Source organism: Trichogramma pretiosum, unplaced genomic scaffold (assembly GCF_000599845.2).
Source record: "Trichogramma pretiosum strain Unisexual culture from Peru unplaced genomic scaffold, Tpre_2.0 scaffold37, whole genome shotgun sequence".
Taxonomy (NCBI): Eukaryota; Metazoa; Arthropoda; class Insecta; order Hymenoptera; family Trichogrammatidae; genus Trichogramma; species Trichogramma pretiosum.
In genome coordinates, this window is record NW_019641622.1 from 182,576 (window position 1) to 201,248 (window position 18,673).

Consider the following 18,673-nt stretch of genomic DNA (forward strand, 5'->3'; position numbering starts at 1 on the left):
TAATAAAAGAATAAAAGAAGAATTTCGCATTTTATTTACCATTTTATTTTTGTTTGTTCTAGTTTCTGATCTTGTATTTGATTTAACGTATTTTTTATTTGAAGCTGAATCGACTTTATGTTCATCATCAGTGTCATCGGTTTCTGACTTTTCATCAGATTGCTAACGATAAAAAATAATTTGAGTAACTAAAACTGTCAAAAATGTTTCAAAGAATTTTCGAGTATAATTTACCATTTTATTTTGACTTATTTTAGTCTCTGATCTTGTGTTTGATTTAACGTATTTTTTATTTGAAGCTGAATCGACTTTATGTTTATCATCAATGTCATCGGTTTCTGACTTATCATCAGATTGCTAACGATAAAAAATAATTTGAGTAATTAAAACTGTCAAAAATGTTTCAAAGAATTTTCGAGTATAATTTACCATTTTATTTTGACTCATTTTAGTTTCTGATCTTGTGTTTGATTTAATGTATTTTTTGTGTGAAGAGGAATCAACTACCGTCGTTTCATTCGGTTCTTTTTCATCATCAATCTCGAAACTATCAGACGTCTTATCTGAATACTAATAAAATGAATTTAAATTAATAACTCAAATTTCAAGAAAAGATTCAAAAACTAATTTTTTAACAACATTTACCATTTCATTTCTAGTTGTTTTAGTTTCTGATTTAGAACTTGATTTGACGTGTTTCTTACTCGGAGTAGAATCAGATTCAGTATTCTCTTTAGCTTTACTTTCATCATCAATTTGATAACTTTTTGATTTTTTATCAGAATACTAATCAAATAAAAACACATAGCATTATGAAAAAATGTATAAAAAGAAGAAAAAAAATATATGAATATTATTCACCATTTCATTTTGGCTCATTTTAATTTTGGATGCAAGAATTGCTTTAGAGTGTGTTTTGGTAGGAGAAACACCAACTATGATAATTTTATTCGGTTCACTTTCATCATCGGATGATTTATATCGAATATCGTACTCACTATCAACCTGTACAATATATAAATATTACAAAACTGTAAACGACCATTTAAAACATTAATTTTATCTACATATTGGTTTTTACCTCTTGTTCTAATGTAATTGATTTATTGCTCTCAGTTCGAGAATCATAACTTTTACGCGAATCTACAGAGAACCGCTTGAAGTATAATGGTTTATTATTTTCTGTTTCTATATTTTCTTCGTCGCTTATTTCAACAATTGTAATTGTATCAGGTTTCTGATCCTATTTTTGAAGCAATTAATATTTACTCATAATGAAACAAAATTGAAAAAAAAAATTAATCCTAATTTTACCTCATACTCCGTTTGATATGAGTACGTTTTAACAGAATGCCGAGAATCTTTTTTAGTGTGTCTCGGTTTTTCTTGGGGTGTGTTATCGTTATCATCAAATTCTTCAACTATTACAGTTTCTGGTTCTTCAGATTCCTGCGTAAATTTGATGATAATGGTTTAAAATATTGTGTTTTTAATTCAATTTTGATTAATATTTTACGTTTACTCTCAATTTACCTCATATGTTCTATAGACAGTACATTTTTGCATTGAATTATCATCAACTGAAGTGAGAGTGAAACTTTCATATGACGAAGATGATGATTTTTGTGTTGAATTATGTTTGCGATTTTCATTGCGTGTAGATTTCTGGAATGTGTGTCAAAGTTATGTGTGTTAAATATTAAACACATAGTTAATGAAAACAGGCTTTGTACAAGCTGCTTATATGACTTTTGTAATAATAACTTGAATTTGTAAAAAAAATAGAGTTATTCATGTTTAAGTGTAATCTTACTTGACTATCAGGTTTGAGAAGATCTGTTGGTTTTTTGGTTGATGGTGTATTTTCACCAACTTGTTTATCGGTTGGTTCTTTTTTAACGGACCCCCTTTTGGTGGAATCAGGTGATTTTTTTGTTTCAAGTTCAGCTTGTTTTGTATGTGTAACCGAAGTTTCATCGCCGTTTGAAATGATTTTCTGAAAAGTTCCCGAGTTTGACATTTACTTACAAAAGTTATAATTTTTTTAATTTTTTATCGAAAATTAAAAAAATGAGATTTTTTAGAATGGTAATATATTATATTATTATCATAATTGAATAAAAATGTCTTATTATGTGTTAATTTGTTAAATAATACGCGATTAAATATTCATTAAGAATATGCATTGAGTATACCTCATCTGATTTAATAGAATCTCTTTTGACAGAGTCTCTTTTAACTGAGCTACGTTTGATCGAACTTTGTTTTGTGTGGTCGGGTTCATCGTTCGACTGAGGTTTCTGTAAAAGTGAAACGTGAATTTGTTTACAGTGGTTTTGTTATGAAGCAGTTACAAGTGTAATTGGAAGGTAAGAGCAATACCTTAGCGTCAACTTGTGCATCGCTATCTTTACGACTTTTGACGGAATCTCGCTTGGGGGTCTGTAAACGAGTAATCATATCATATTTTGGGGAGGTTTTAGAATGATGCCGTAATAATGGTAAGTTTTTAATAAATTTTTAAATTAATAAGAGAGTTAATTTAAGTTTCATGAAATTAAAAGTACCTTCTCTTTTTCAACTGGTTTGCCGAGTAATTTGGGTTTTTGTGAGGCAATACTTTCATCCTAAGGTAAAGGTTCAGTTTTGAGTACCAAATGATGTACGTCACTATTTTTTCAAATGGAACTCGAAAAATTTTCAAAATAAATTATACTTACTTTTTGGCTCATTATTGATGATCGTCGACTTTCCGATACACTTTCTTCTTCGGATTGCTAAAAAAATGTAAAATTTTTCTTAAATTGAAACAAACAACCTCAAAGGTACAAAAAAAGATAGAAGAAGGATGTATTTACCGATTGAATTGATACGCGGCGAACTGGTGTGCTCGTTCCATCTTCGTGAATCTAAAATTTTAATAAATCGTTGAAAAAATCACTCAAAAATTTTCCTCAAGACTGACTAATATTTAATTTTACCGTTTCCTCAGTCCTACTACTAACAGAACTCCTTCTACTTTCAGATTTGAGTTCTTCAACGCGGCTAACAGATTGCTTCCTTGAAGCCACTTTTTTCTCTGGAGTCATCTCTCTTGAGCCAGCTTCTTTCTTCTTTACAACCTTTTTCTAAATAAAAATCAAACAGTTTTAAAACTCATTCCACAAAAATATCAATATTATAAAAGTAAAAGTAAGTACCTTTTCGACTGTACTGGACTCTTCGACATTGATAACTTCTTGTTTTTCCTTTAATTATCGAACCAAATAAGTTATAGAATATAATTTTAATCATCATTATAGATTTAAATCATTCAATTTACTCTTGCATAAATTAAAACGTACACTCAACTCATTAATATAAATACAAACAAAATTTTGTTATTATGATCAATCACTAATTACGCAACATTTATACAAAAAAATTGTTAAACAAACCTACATTTGTCAAAATGAAATAATCAATAAAGCTTAAAATATTTTCCTGTTTAAAATGACCAGTTATTGTACGAAGCGGCAAAGTAATACAAAAAGCTAAGAAAATGAAATCAAGAGTTATGTAAGCCCACAATTTCAAAATTCAATGCTTCGTAGAAACTAAGAAAATTGCGAAGAAAAGCTTCTCATGGTAGTGACTTGAAGCAGTGAGTATCGAAAGAAATTGTCAGAAGCCAAAAATAAAAAAGCGAATCCATCAGAGCTTGAAAGAACTGTATTGCATATATGCACGTGTTCAAATGAATTATTGCCATCGTCGAAAGAGTATAATACCATGTTGTTGTAAAACTCACCTAGAACAAAAAAAAACCAAAAATCAAGTACTTGCAAAGTATGCTTAATAATAAAAATAAAATAAAGTTATTTCAAACAAGATAATAAATTTTAGATAGAATCTACTTAAAAGTACAGTATCCCGTAATAACGTACTGTATTAAGTGGGTCAATTTCTATTTTTGGATTTTGTAGGCCAAGGTCATGAAAGCAGGTGTTTAAAAAGATCAGATCAAGTTTTTAAATCATAAAAAAAGAGTTAATCATAATTATTTTTAAATACAATTGATTAAATACAAGGGTATCGCCCATTGTGTGCATATTGAAGTATAATGGTAATTGGTTGACAATGATGGAATCTTTTTTCTCACCTTTTTCTGTAGTTTTTTGTCAATACCATTTTCTTTGGATTCAGGAATCTTAAAAAATGTTCCTTTCGTTAATAATCCGATCTTAAATATTTATTTTGCAAAAGCTGGCAGCAGTGGCATAGCAATAAAATTTTACAGTTCATTAGTTGAGCATTATAAATGTGTTAATAGCATATCCATCAAGTACTTTTTTTAATCTTTGCCAGCATCTAGTCAACTGTCTATTAAACTGGCATTGATTTTTTGAACAGATGGATGAATGTTTAAGCCTTTTCAAGCAAACGTTCGCCAATAAGCTGGTGTGAAGTTCTTCAATAATGAATACCTTTTCTTTCTTTTCTTCCTCGATTTTCTTTGTTTCCTCTACCTTCTTTTTGGTAACTGTTTTCTCCTCCTTTTTCTCCTCTACCTTCTTCTTTTCTTCCTCTTTTTTCTTTATTAGATCTTTTTTCTTCTCTTCTTCTTTTCTCTGTTCCTCCACTTTCTTTTTCTCTTCTTCTTTTTTCTGTTCCTCTACTTTCTTTTTCTCTTCTTCTTTTTTCTTTTCTTCCAATTTCTTTTTCTCTTCTTCTTTCTTTTTCAATTTTTCTTTCTGCTCTTCGTCCTCGTCGGTCTTTTTCTTTTTTTCTTTTTTCTATGTAGAAGCCATCATAACATTTGTTTATAATTTAACTCTTAATGTGTGTGTGTGTAAATATAGAAAGTTAGTCGAACGAAATTAAACATGAACATGATTTCAAACAAATGTAAAAAAAATTACTGGAATTGGAAACATGAAAGGAGACAGATAGAGATGATTAACTGACAAGAGTTGAAATGAATTTAACAAAAAAAAATCACGTTATAATGAGAAAAAAATGTACTCGAATTTATCAAAGAATGGAAAAAACTAGTTAAAATCTTTATTACCTCAACAACCAAATTTGCCGTAGACTCATCTTTTCCATGTTCAGAGCTGACCACGATTTTATATGTACCCGTCATTTCCTGAGTAGTTGAACTAATAAGTAATCTAGCTTCCTTGCCATCAAAACTTTGACTATAAGTTTCTGAAGTTTTGATAACAGTCGAATCCCTGTAAAAAAGTTTTAAGTTGATAAGTATTTAGATAAAAAAATCACATCAAATATTTAAAAGCCAGAGAAATACTTACTTATACCACGTGACGGTAACTTTTGTATCAGATTTCAGTAGCACTGCCAAGAATTCTGCCGTTTTGCCTTCCTCGACGGTCTAGAAAATGTGAATAATTGATAGTATTTGTCAATTCAAATGTTTTATCTGCTAAATTATCGTTCAGATCGCAACAGCCTTTCTTATTTTCATGCACTTTGCGCGTTTAAAATTATGAAAATCTTTGTTGCAATTAAACTAAGAATAAACAAGAAGTGTTTATTTTCAACTCAAATTATCGAATATAGTACGGTGAGTATATTTGTGTGGTACGGCGCCGAATAAACAAAACACGTCATCCGCCAAAGTCACTGACTTGACTATTTTTGGCAACTAATACCTAATAGTGCAATTACACAGATTGGCAGATGTGCGATAGAATGAGTACAGAGAAAGAAGAAGAGAGGGAAACAATAATACGGTTGTCGAACTCACAATTGACTTGAGTCCCGACGCCAGTCTTGGTGGATCTGGTTCCTCGGGTATCTCCTGAACCTCCACGACTTGGGATGTTGCTTCGCCTTTTTCATTTCTCGCTACCAGCTTGTATTTACCTCTGTCTGCTTGAGATATTTGCTCGATCTCCAATTTCACCGCAAATTCACCTTCTTTAATCTTTTCAACGTGCAATTTATGCCTGTTGTCGACTTCGACTGCCTTGGTTTCTTTGAACCACGTGCAGTCAGGAGCAAACTTGGACAGGACGGTGCATTCGACGATGACCGTCTTCTTCTTAATGATCTTGATGACCTTTGGTTTTTCTTTGATCACAGGTATGACTGTCAAAAATTAAAATAGTAAAATTAGCTCTACAATATAACTAACTGTTGTTGATTAATATTGCATTATTTATACATACTCTCTACGTTGAGGGTGAGATTTGCGTTAAGCTGTCCTAGATCGTTCTTGATGCTGCACTTGTACAATCCAGAATCATCTGCTCCAGGATCGTTTAAGACAAGCTTGATGTAATAAATACCCGCGGATTCTTCCACGATGCTGATTTGAATTTTGGATGATTCTTGAATAACGTTGCCAGCGTGTGTCCATGTAATTGTGGGCTTTGGCACGGCTTTAACTTTACAATCCATGATGACGATTTTTCCCTTGTCGTGGGACTGAATTCGTGGCTTTTCCACAAACGTTGGTCCATCGCCTTCGGGTTCTGGTTCGGCTTCGATATTGAGATTCAAATTGGCGGTAAGTTCGCCAAACTCGTTCTTCATGAAGCAATGATACGCTCCTCCGTCGGCGCTAACCGGATCCTATTTTAATGAAAGAAATTTGTTAAACTCATAATAATGTGACAATGATATTTTCAAATATGAAAACATGTGCGACCTACCTTAAGATCGAGTCTAACTTCATAAATATCTTCTTGTTCGGAAACACAAGAGAAACTAACTTTGGCTGATTCTTTGATGGCATCTTTGCCTCTGAACCACGTGATGTCAGGTTTAGGCTTTGCTCTGATCTTGACCTTCAATGAAATGAGTGTACCCGTGGCATTGGGCACGATTTGAGGCTTTCCAACAAACGTCGGAGCGAAACCAGCTGGATCTTCTGCACCTTGATAATTTTCCATTAATATTTTTGCGTATGACAAAGCGTGAATACGAGAATTAGGTTGGGATGACGAAAATCTCACGAATGTATAATCGTTACAAGTCAAAGCGATGAGAGAGAGCTGAGTTTTAGTTGATTGCGCGTTAGAGTAAATATACGCGATGAAACACTCTAGCAATAATTGTTAAATACAACAAATAATTTGTTAAAGACATGGTTTTTTTCGAAGCTGAGAAAAAATTGTTGTGTTTGCTCTACTGGTTATGACGGTTATTGTTAAGAAGAATTACTATTATTATATCATTTGAATTATTTCGGCAGATATTCATTTGTACACAACTGACATACGCTCGGTATTCATCGTCCACGGTCCAACTTTTCAAATTTCGTTGCGATAGAAAATAGATACGTATATAGAGAGAAGAGCATGCATTACGATCAATGCATACGCTAAACGGACCATTAGGTCTAGCGTTACATACGACCGGCGAGTATAATAATAAATCACGAAAATAAATATAAATATGTATAAGAAATAGAGATATTTGGTGGGATTTTTATATATATGTGTATTGGTAGAGAGGGATCCACGATGCAACTTGCCTTGGAAATTCAAGGAGATGTTGGCGCTGCTGTTGCCAAACTTGTTTAAGGCATTGCACCTATATTGACCACCATCGGCCTTTGTTGGATTAGATATTTCGAGTGTTAACAAGAAAGTATCTTTGCCCGTGGTTTTCCGCGTCATTCTGATGCGTCCCGCGTTATCCCCGTTTATAACCTTGAGGCCCTGGTACCAGGTTATTTCCGGTGCTGGATGTGCGGTCACTACGACCTCCATTATTAGGACGTCTCCTTCTTGGCGAATGGTGGGTTTCTTCGGAAAACGTGGCGCCCTGTCATCGGGTATTCTGCTCGGACACGTAACACACGCGCACAACGATTACCTTATTTTTATAAATCATATAACCATTGGAAAGAGAGAGAAAGAGAGAGAGAGAAACACAAGGAAAAGACTTTTGGCCCAGAATCAGCGCTGGTTCCGGATTATTGTGCTTTATAAAATTCAACGAAAGCGATTGCTGAACAAATTGTGTACTGAGGGTAGGTACCAAATTTTCTTCAAATTGCGAGTTGACGAAATTCCTGGGTTAGAGATAAAAATGATTTCTCATACGACAAATTATCATGTCATTTTTCGAGTTAAATACGATTCTGGAGTGTTAATAGATAATCTAGGAGTCATTGTTAAGTGAGTGGTGAAAACTTATTCCAACGTTAACTAATGGACCCAAATTTAGCTGAAAAAATTAGTTCTGAACATTTACACCCACAGATTATTATTAGGGGTTTTTCCTGGATAATTTAAATATAAATATGTTTTAATTTCATAGCTTTGTAGACGAAAAATGTTTTTCAAATTTGTACCCTCAGTACCTTGCCCTATTGTGCAAATCTATCGTGGAATTTTACAACGTACAATAAGAACATGCACTACCGTTACCTAGTAGTAAATCAAAGGAAATAGTAAAGTGAGAAATAATAAGAGAGTCACAGATGCAGATAAAAGTTGAGGAAACATACATAGAAGTGAACGAGAAGAATGTAAGAAAAAGAGAGAGTGAGAGAGAAATAAATAAAGAGAGAAAACACAGAGAAGAAGTGGAGAGACATAAAATAGAAGCGAGAACTTGAAAGAAATCCTACTTGGGTCTATCGCCACCCTCAAAAGTCAAGCTGATCGTGGCGACACCTTGGCCGAGTCTATTTTTCGCTACGGCTCTATACTCTCCGCTGTCCTGCTGAACGACTTCGTTTATCAGCAGCCTAGCCAGATGATAAATTTTCTGATCTAGCTCCAGTGACATGTGATACTTGCTGCTCTCGTGGATTTCCACTGATCCTTTGTACCTGAGATCGGGCGACGGTATTTGCGTTATCGATTATGCTCATTCGAAATAATGGAAAGTCGTCCGAGAAGCTCGCCGCGCCCACAAGTGTCGCCATTTATTCATTTGGCATGCAGCGCGCACAACTTCTCGTTTATACTCATTCAAGAGAGAAAGAGAGAGAGGAAAAAATAAACCCGAACATTGTTGATGGGTCTTTGATTTAATACTTCGTATCGAGTTAAATCGCCCGTGAAAACTCGAGATGTGCCAAATTTTTCCAAGTTACGCAATTGGCACGCGAGCGCAGCAATTAAATATGCAACTCGTTTCAGCGCTGTTGCAAGGAGAATCGTTGCAGAGTTATGCGCGCTGCTATCTGCCTGTTGAATGCCGTAGCCGATGCAGGGGCGCGCGCGAACGAACGACATTAAATATATATGCGGGTGAAAGGGGCGCTGATTATTCTTACCACTTGACGGTAGGCTTAGGATCGCCTGCTAATCGACATTGGAACATAACAGTGTCACCGTCGTCGATCTGCTCGATTACCGGCGGTTCGGTAAATGTCGGCTTAACACCGTCGTCTGGTACTGGCGCTTCGTCGCCTGGTGAATCAAATTTTTATAATTCATCAATGAAAATATTAAAAAAAAATAAACAAAAAATCATTTCTCCCATCAACTGCTTCTTATGCAACTTAAGGCCTACTTAATGAATATCCCTAACTGCCTGGAACTCTCAAGTCACGAATCGCATATCAACGTACGAGGGTGCTTGGAAAACCAATAATTTATCATTCACACCTCACGCCACACTTTACGTCGCGTAACATCGGTATACTCGGACGCCGCTCGGGACAAATCGTCACCATCTCTACACTTCCGCGAATTAGTCGATTATTTAGCTTCTACATCACAACTCCAACTCGTTATTTTTAGCCTTAATAAGTTTAAATAAATTATATACGTACAAAATATTGCGTAAAATCGCTACCGCATATTATCTCGTTATTACTTGATATACAGCTGAATTAATTTTATTATTACAATTCAAATATTATACGATAGTTATTCGGTCAATGTGAGAGTCGCACACAATTTGGATTCCGAGAGTAAAGAATTATTGCACTTATTATGATTAATAATAATTCGAATAACGAAGCTTAATGTTAATATGAATAAAGTAGCTTGAGAACGTATCCAAAATTGTGCAACTCCGTGATATTTTGCGTGCGTATATGCTTTCTCAGACCAGTCTCAATTTGAACGTGTTAAATAATTCAAATTACTCTGTGCGTTACTTGTCAAAATCTCGTCATTTTAGTTTCAGCAACGGTACCGTAATTATGTATAGCCAATTGTTAGCTTCAACGTTGCAGTTTGTATCTCAGTTTGTTTCTGCTTACAATGGTATGATGTTACTTTTACAATGATCGTTACTTCAAGTGAATTTTTTTAAGCGGCAACACTGATTCTCAAACATTGTATGACGCGTTAATCAAAATAAATACATGTACGTATGAGATAGCGCTTATTTATAATGTACGTGAATGAGTTGGTTGGTCAGCACAATACAAGATCGAAATGTGTCTATGGTGATCGATGCTATTGGCACTTGGCATATATATAAACGGTAATGTTTGTGTGTGCTTCATTCCGTCGTGCCCCCAATTTTTGTCTCGTCGAATTTGCCCTTGCGACACAGAGCAAGTTTTCATTCGTATTAAACATTTGTCTCGTTCGTGAACTCACGAGGGTTAGCAGTTCGCGCTCATAATATAAGTGTCTGCATTTTATATACATATATAATCGTATGGCATGTACGTTTAATAATACGCTGCTTGAATTATGATACGTTGTATTTATACACATAAATTACATGAATATAGATGTTGATGAAGGCTGCTTTGCGCGCACTAGTGTACTTGTGTGCTCTGTGTGTATTTCATATTTTATAAGATATATGTATTTTAATATAAATTCATGAAAATTACCTCGAGTAATGTAGGCAGTTGAAATTAATATAAGCTAATTATTGAGTTAGAAAATAATTGTCGAATGAGATGAGTGGAGCGGAAAAACGAGCTTAAACACTTACTGTCAAAGTTGAGGGAAATCGTGGCGTTGCTCTCGCCATGATCGTTTTTGGCGGTGACCTTATATTTTCCAGCATCCTCGACTGTCACGTTTTTGATTTCCAAGCTCGAAAAGTACGAGTGGCCGTCCTTGTCCAACGAGAGCTGGAAAAGCCAATGTCAGTTGGCGCGTGCGGTGAGCTTTTTGAGCTTTATGCGACGGGCAAATTATGTGTACGCGTGATAATCTCTCTTACCCTGTGCCGGTCGTCGTCGGCGACAAGCTCTCCGTCGTGATACCAGCTGACCTTTGGTGTCGGGTCGGCATTGATACAGCACTCGAAGATCAAACGTTTACCGTCGTCTTCTTGGCGAATCGCTGGTTTTTTCGCGAACGTTGGCGGCAGCCCGTCGATTTGTCTGTTGAAATCGTTCCGGGAGGGATATTCGTCAATTACATACGTATGCGGAGTGCATTTCAAAAATATTCGGCCAAAAGCTTTGGGTTATTGAAGAGAACACACACAGGCAAACATGCGTATACACTCGGCAAAAATACCAACGCGATACAAGACAGAAATTTCACGCCTCAATGCACGCAGGCGCGCTTAATATGCCGAGTACAGTGTGGCATTCACCGGATATTTTATCGCTCGATCGATTTTATTGCGATATGGCAAAATACACACACACAAATGCGCGTTTGCGAACGCATAACATGGTCAGGTTAACGTTAGTTTGTGCAAAATTTCAAGATTACACACGCTCACACTCTTGAGTGCTAATAATAGAATTTTCAACTCTTTCGCGTTTACCCACTTTGCAAATAAATGTCTTGGTATATTTTCCAACTCCAAAGCTTGAGATTCGTCAAACAATTCGGCAAAATCATATTAGTTGAGATAATTTTACATAAGTTGTAAGTTTACTTCTTGTTTGAGGGTATACCAAGGTCAAGGTAAAAATGAAAATTTTTAAACACGTTTAAGATTTCCACTGACTGTTTTTCTAAAAATCTTTGCAAATATCTTCTCATGATTTCTTGATATTCGCCAGACACATGGAAAAATATTTTATCGAAATCTCAAAAATCGTGTTCGATATAGATCATTTTCCACTTGGCGTTGGTATCTCCTGAATATAATTAAATTTTTCCACACGAAAATTCATATTAATCACGAAATTAATCGGTTTAAAAACACAGAAAAAACTCGAGCAATTCGTTGGTTCGTTTGTCTATGTTTCTGATCAGAAGCCACACTCACCGCGGACGGTATGCCGGTGCAGCCGCTAAAATCATAAACACAAAAGCATTACATGCGCGGCATAGCGAGTCATTTATTTTCTTCATTTTTAATTTTTTGATAAAATGTTCTAACTATTCGTATTAACTAAGAATAGCCTCAAACTAAGTGAGATCGGTGAAAATTGTTTACGAATACTGATTATAGGATGTTGAAAATAATTTACAAAATAGTTATATTAAATTGGCAGTGAATATTTAATATCTAATCGTCTATTTGTATACAACAGGAGAAAATTCAAATTCTCTTGGCAAAATGAGACATTGTTTAAAAAAGAAATATCGTCAGTTGGCCAATGGACATAAGTTGCTTTGAAACTAGCGTAGCATAGCATTGGTTTAAAAAAGAAAGCAGTTGTTTTTAAAACTTGAAGCAGCAAACAATCGGCAAATAATCAAAAAATCAACTCCTGCAGTGCAACTCATTAAGCTGTTTTCATTATCGCGATCAACTTACTTTTCTTTAGATTCGTCCATAGCTGGAAAATACATGGAACGTTAGACAAGATAAAAAAAAGTATCGAATAGCACGAGAGCATATAAGCACGTGTACGATGACATATTGAGCCTGACCACTAATATCCTCGGAAGCCACGGCAAAATGTCGTTTCGCTCGGATGAGATCGCGGAACACGCGCGCGCGCTCGCAAGGTGCACATGAGATTTTTGCGCTCTCCCGCGCTAACGTTTCGCAACGCCAACGCGAGCGCACGTGCAAGCGCGCGAATTTCACGGCACATAACGATCGTATTTAGAGACTCGGACCGTTGCTGCTGCTGTTTTTCATAATATTTAAGATATACTCACGGCTGAAATTGAGGCTGATGGAAGCCGCGACCTCGCCCATTTTGTTTTTCGCCGTGACTTTGTAGAGGCCGGCGTCTGTCTCCACGACGTCGTCCAGCTCGAGCACGACGAGGTACTTGTTGCTGCCGATGTTCTGCGTCTTGAAGGTCGTGCGCTCGTCCTCGACGAGCTTGGTGTCGCCGCGATACCAGACGATGTCCGGCAGCGGCGAGCCCACCAGCTCGCACTCGAATATCAGCCGATTGCCGTCGTCCTCCTGGCCGAGCTTCGGCTTCTTCGTGAAGCTCGGCGCCAAGTCGTCGGCGACTCCCATCTTTCTAGGGAGCTCCTTCCTTCCTTTTTGGGGAATAGGCCTAGGGCCCCTCTTCTACCCGGGCCTCGCTTATGACGAGGCTCTGCTTCGTCGACGCTGCTCTGGGAAAACTTTACTTCCAACTGTACTGTACTCGGGACGAATTGGCTCTTCCTGTAACAGCATCCGTCGACTAGATGGTCACCCTGCGCAAGTTTAAATAGTCAAGAGCTTTAAATTAACGTATTAGATGCCTCTGGTTTAAGTCAAAGATCGGCACTTCTCGTAATGCCGTTCTATTGGCTATATTGAATTATCAGTAAGTGATTGAAAAGCGCTCGAGAGCTATCGAGTGCAAAGTTCACTGAAGAACTTGGACGGACTGCGATATGTCCACCACGGGAAAACTTGTCAGAAACATTGTTGCGAGCTTTTAAATTAAGTCTTGAGACGTTGTGAAGTAACGCCGAGCATCTTACGGAGTTATAGAGAAGCGAGAGAAAGAAAACTATAAATATATACACTCGTATTTATTAAATGTATATGTCTGGGTCGACTATTTTCTACTTCGACGCGGCTCATAACAGTTGATATGTGGGACTTTAATCTTTGTTCTTACAATTTCATCGCGGACTTATCATTTTCCACTTGAAGTTTTGAAAATGAAAGATGAGACACGAGAAGTTAGCCAAATAATGGTTACTGCTAATTTTGAATTTGACTTCACGACATATTCGTGCCTAGATATCACAGCCAGACTCTTCGGGTCTCATTCATTTGCAAGAGACAACCTTTTTTTGCACATACGGGATTTTTAATAATCGGATGTGTAGTGTGAAGCAAAATTGCAAAAATATCGTCGCAAGTTCCGTTGACAGCTAACTGTTTTAAAATAAATGCCATCTATAAATACAAGTCGAGAGTTTCGGACGAAGAAAAAAAAGAAATCATTCGATCGCGAATTTAATGACTCATTCGGGCTGGGATATAAAACAAACTAAAAATATAATAAGCTTGTATACGAATATGTGTATGTGTGTGCGTGTGTGTGTGCGCGCGCGCGCGCGTGGTTATGTATCCGAGTATTACATCAACAACAATAACAACAGCATCATCATCATTAATCGCGAAAGAATTTAGCCGCTAAAAATACGTAACACACACGATGGAGACTTTTTTTGAGACTCGCACGAAGCACCGACGTATGAATTCCGCATGAGAAATAGCGAGATGAAAATATGTAAAGTTTTCTGAAAAATTTTTCGGCTTTACATGCAGCTGTGAGCGCTACAATGATACGTTAACTATTCGACAATTATTTTCTTTTTATTCGAACGCTCGCATCGCTGTGGAAATCGGCATAAGTGCGGCGAGTTCGACGAGTCGTTGGCCGCAATACTTCAGCCAGCTTTCGTGAGTCGAATATTTGATGGCAAGCGCGGCATCTTTCGGAGCCTCGTTTTTGACATATGTACCCGCTTGAAATATTAGCAGGGCCTCGAAGAGGAGCTAGTACGAGAGATCGATGGGCAGGCGGCACACTCACACACGAGTGCAACCAACGAAGAAATTGAATCGAACAAACGAGAGAGAAAGAGATGCGTTGTCTCGAGCAGCAACAGTAGCCGTAGCCGTAGAAGCAGAAGGCAGCGGCAGCAGAAGGCAGCAGCGCTCTAGCCACGGTAGAGACAGCAGCTTCCGAAGACGCATTTATTTCGGTGCCGTGCTATTCTCGACTCCTCATCGCGGCCGGCGCCAATAGCTTACTACTCTGCTCCCCTATACATACATACATACACGCCAGGCAGGCACACGCACACCATCTCTGACTCGGAATTGGAGAAAAAGACGTCGAAAAAAGACAAGCCAACGAATCACTTGTTTTGCCTGTTCGACGCGCTGTACCTCGACTGAGAGTCAAGCCGAATCCAAAGAGGAATATACGCAAAGTTCGTTGCAACGAGCGAGGCAAAAAAATGATCGCTCGATATCTGAGAGACTCCACCGCACGGGCGACGACGGACGCGGAAAGATCGAAGCTCGCGCGCTCGCGAATTTCCATTCTTCCTCTTTTTTCTCTCTTTCTCATAGCGAGCTTATCGTTACGCAATTCTTACATAACGATTCAGTCTTTTTTTAAGTATCGAGAATCGGGGGAAAAAAGCTCTCCGAGGCGCGCTTCCGAAGTGACGATGGCGATCGAGCGAGTGAAATCTCGAAACGCTCCAAAAGTTTTAGCCGAGCTACGGATAGAGAAGAAATAAGTGTCCAAATACGTATTTTCCTCGGAAAAAGCTCGAGACGCTCTAATCGTTCATGACAGATCGGATCGAATCGGGGCTGTTCATTAGAATTCAATTCCTCTCTTTCGCTCTGTCTTTCTCTTTCGCATATATTCTCTCTTTCCTCGGCACTCTCGTGTTACATTCTCTAAAAATAAGCGAACAACGCGTGCAAACGACAGAGATGGTGAAAGAGAGTGAGCGAGAGAAAGAGAGAAAGAGAGAAAGAAAGAGAAGCGCCCAGTTACCTACATAGAGTCTACCTTTCCATGCTCACCTATAGCGCGCGCGTGCCTACTCTCAGCGCTAGCTTGTATTTTCGAGAAAAAGTAGATCAAATTTTTCAAGCGGAATCTCTGCCGAGCAAGCGTTCCGAACGCCATCAAGAAAAGCTATTTGCCAAGTAAATATATTGTATGAAAAAAGCGAGCAATACTTATGGTATATTGGGTTAAAAGTGGCATAAATAACACGATGCTTGATCACAGACGCACACACACGTACACCCACACATGCACACACATGCACGCACTCACGCACACCCGCACCTCGTATATAGACATTCATAGTCCGTTGCATCACTGAAAACACTTACTTAATCTGCGAAAAAGGTAGATTCTGCTTTTCACGCAGCTCTGCAAGCTGCGCACTCTCTCCGAGCAAAGCGAACTCGATGCGTTTTGATCGATTACGATTTGGGGCTTTTTTCTGCTCCAACACGTCGATTAGAGGTAAATTTTCGTAAAAATCTACCAAAGATTCGATCGCATATCGATTGACTCAATTATTTTCGCTCACAATATATATTTTCTTAAATTTTCTTCTCTCTTCCCTGGATTTATCATAACTGGTATTTCCTCGTCACTTTCCTGCGATGTGTGCGTTGCTCTTTCTCTCTCTTGTTGGAATTTTCTCTCTCGAGTACACACACGGCAAAAAAATCACTCGAAAATTATCCCTTTTCCAGGGCTCGTTCGCCTTATTTTTTTAACGTTCGTCAACGAATTGGTTGGTCGTCGCACTAGTGCTTACTAGACGCGAAAAATTTCAAAGATGCCGTGCGCCGGGGACCCGCGCGCGTCAACTGGCCAGACGAAATATCGTACGCTACTCAAAACTCTCTTCTCTCGCGAGCGCCGAGACGGTCGTCTCTCTCTCTCTCTCTTTCTCTTTCCAACTCTCTAGAGCTACCTATAGGCAGTCGCAAGCTCCGCTGCCAATGACGCCTCGCTTCTGTCCCCCTCCTACAACTAATACTAATATTGCTACTTTGTAAAAGCGATTGAGCTTTCGGCGTCGCACGGTAAACCGACGAGCTTTTTCTTCATTTATATATTTATATCGCTGCCTTTATAACCGCAAGTTCTCGTATATACGTGATATCGGCTGAATCATTTTCATTTGTTATGCATCCAACGATTCGATGATTCGTGCTGCGCTGTACATCCCCGATGCTTAATCTTGATTCAAGCTCATCGCAAATGTATTTGGGCGACTTTGTGGCAGTGAATTCTCGAGTGGTTAAGCAAGTTAACAAAAATAATGAGGATCGATAAAAGTAATTATAGCGCGTCCGACAGTCGAGGTGTCACTTTTCGGGTGTAATGTAACACCGATATTGAAATGTGAAAGTACGGTAATTTTCTCTAAGCGCCCGTGAAAAAAGTCTACAAGATAAACACATTTTGCTCTAAAAAAGCTCGTCACACGGTTGCGTAAAACACGCCTTCACGGCTGATGTTCAAGGCTATGGGCCGTGCCACGGTTGCGTTACCGGTCGCGCATCCGATCCAAAAGCTCGTACGTACATGCGAACGACGAGTAAATTAAATTTTCGAGAAAAAAAGTAGGCAAAAGACTATTGTCATTCGTCGGGCGATGTCAGTCATTAGGTCAGCGCGCTGACAGGCTCTTTTTTCTCGCTAGCGCCCGCTGACACCGAGTACGGCGCGGGGACAGGAGCTTACTGGCGCCTGACTCGGTACACGTATACAAGCGCAGGCATTTAGCCTATCGTGTACAAGTCGGGGGTATAGATGAGCATACGAATCGCGACTCTAGTCGTGTATTGTTCACGAGCGCAAGTGTATTACAGGTTTTGCAGCAGGCGAGTTGGAGCTTGCAGAGCTCGCGTACGCGCGCACGGCGTATATAGGTGAGGCGCGTTGAAACGCACAGTGCTCCGTCGCTTTACGCGCACGGCGACGTAGGCCGGCAGTGGCGGCGGCGGCGACGGCGGCAATCGGTATACGTGTACGTGTGTTATGAGCTGCGTTCGACGCCTCGCGGGCGCGCGCACGCCTGAGTTTTGAAGCTTACGGTCAGGTAAAGATAGATCCACGGGTGACGAGGGTTCGGTTATATTTATCCGACTTGCTGAGGGAGAACGAGAAAACCTATACATATATTCCAACTGCTTCTCTTTACTCCCTCCCTCGGTATTTCCTTCTCTCTCTTTCTCTCTATATCTTTCTCTTTCTTGCTCGCTCGCACTTCCACATACACTTGCTCTAAGCGAGAGTAGTATAGCAGCATCGAGCATGCCAAATATTAGCGATGACTTTCGACTGTGTGCGTGTACTCATGTATGTGTTTCGGTCTCGACTCTCGTCGCAGCAGCTCGTGGGTGGAAATCGTTGCAAGCAGTGTATACGATTTATTTTTCCGTTGCGCGCATCTCTTCTCGAGATGATTTTCAATCGAATCGTAGCTCATTGCTCCAATCAGCAAAATCGGACGAGATCTCGACTCTCTGGCGCTTGGCTCAATGTTACGATGATCATTTATCGAGTTCGGCAATTAAGCATTTTGGATGAAGCTATTGCTCTTTCTTTTTATCTATTATTTTTGTTTTCTTCTCGATATTTTTCCATTTTCCGATACAGGAAGGAAATAGCGACATTTTCCATGCTCTTTATTTTGAGTTTACTCCCGGAGACGTAGTTATTTTCTCTTACTCGTACTGCAGCATGTACTTTGTAGACAGGCAAAATAGCGTCCAACGCATCAAGGAAACTTCACTTACAAGCATAACATCTTATTAAATATGACTCGTTCGTCCGAATAAGAAGTACCATAAATAATGAAAACGGCGAAAATAATCCCATAAGCGGGATACCAAGTTAAACGCGTAAATAAATATC

At 38.4% G+C, this 18,673-nt stretch overlaps 2 protein-coding genes across 18 annotated transcripts in view; both read right to left on the minus strand.

The window, feature by feature from the left end:
- The window catches only part of LOC106648930 (twitchin), a 44,523-nt gene extending 41,277 nt beyond the window's left edge, over positions 1 to 3,246 (minus strand). For 10 of the 16 annotated variants that reach the window (XM_023458937.1, XM_023458927.1, XM_023458935.1 and 7 more), the window contains exons 1-8: positions 3,201 to 3,246; positions 2,982 to 3,128; positions 2,859 to 2,909; positions 2,721 to 2,777; positions 2,568 to 2,627; positions 2,383 to 2,442; positions 2,196 to 2,300; positions 1,814 to 1,996 (exon numbers count right to left, since the gene is read on the minus strand). In XM_023458937.1, coding sequence (XP_023314705.1) covers positions 1,814 to 1,996; positions 2,196 to 2,300; positions 2,383 to 2,442; positions 2,568 to 2,627; positions 2,721 to 2,777; positions 2,859 to 2,909; positions 2,982 to 3,089 — 624 coding nt within the window. In that variant the 5' untranslated portion in view covers positions 3,090 to 3,128; positions 3,201 to 3,246. The remainder of the gene's footprint in view (positions 1 to 1,813; positions 1,997 to 2,195; positions 2,301 to 2,382; positions 2,443 to 2,567; positions 2,628 to 2,720; positions 2,778 to 2,858; positions 2,910 to 2,981; positions 3,129 to 3,200) is intronic. The other 6 variants (XM_023458939.1, XM_023458940.1, XM_023458938.1 and 3 more) reach the window with 3 other exon arrangements.
- A 931-nt stretch (positions 3,247 to 4,177) lies between these two features.
- On the minus strand, positions 4,178 to 16,619 carry LOC106648716 (muscle M-line assembly protein unc-89-like). Of its 2 annotated transcripts, XM_023458944.1 has the most exons (14): positions 16,126 to 16,619; positions 12,957 to 13,454; positions 12,607 to 12,628; positions 11,104 to 11,266; positions 10,870 to 11,011; positions 9,242 to 9,377; positions 8,588 to 8,791; positions 7,484 to 7,791; positions 6,660 to 6,883; positions 6,174 to 6,579; positions 5,750 to 6,093; positions 5,295 to 5,374; positions 5,051 to 5,216; positions 4,178 to 4,775 (listed from the first exon to the last, which is right to left on the minus strand). In XM_023458944.1, exons 2-14 carry the CDS (start codon positions 13,267 to 13,269, stop codon positions 4,284 to 4,286), a joined length of 3,000 nt encoding a protein of 999 aa, XP_023314712.1. In that variant the 5' UTR covers positions 13,270 to 13,454; positions 16,126 to 16,619; the 3' UTR covers positions 4,178 to 4,283. The 2 variants fall into 2 exon arrangements, with proteins under 2 accessions (XP_023314712.1, XP_023314711.1); XM_023458943.1 differs by lacking the exons at positions 7,484 to 7,791; positions 8,588 to 8,791; positions 9,242 to 9,377 and having other exon boundaries at positions 4,230 to 4,775.
- Between the last annotated feature and the right edge of the window lie 2,054 nt (positions 16,620 to 18,673).

What these genes read in the sequence shown, in the direction of transcription:
- LOC106648716 (XM_023458944.1), bottom strand. Translation starts at nt 13,269, where the DNA reads ATGGGAGTCGCCGACGACTTGGCGCCGAGCTTCACGAAGAAGCCGAAG. An exon ending in CATCTCCTTGAATTTCCAAG is followed by an intron (nt 6,884 to 7,483) that starts GCAAGTTGCATC and finishes AAAATTATCAAG; the next exon opens with GTGCAGAAGATCCAGCTGGT. An exon ending in AAGTTAGACTCGATCTTAAG is followed by an intron (nt 6,580 to 6,659) that starts GTAGGTCGCACA and finishes TCATTAAAATAG; the next exon opens with GATCCGGTTAGCGCCGACGG.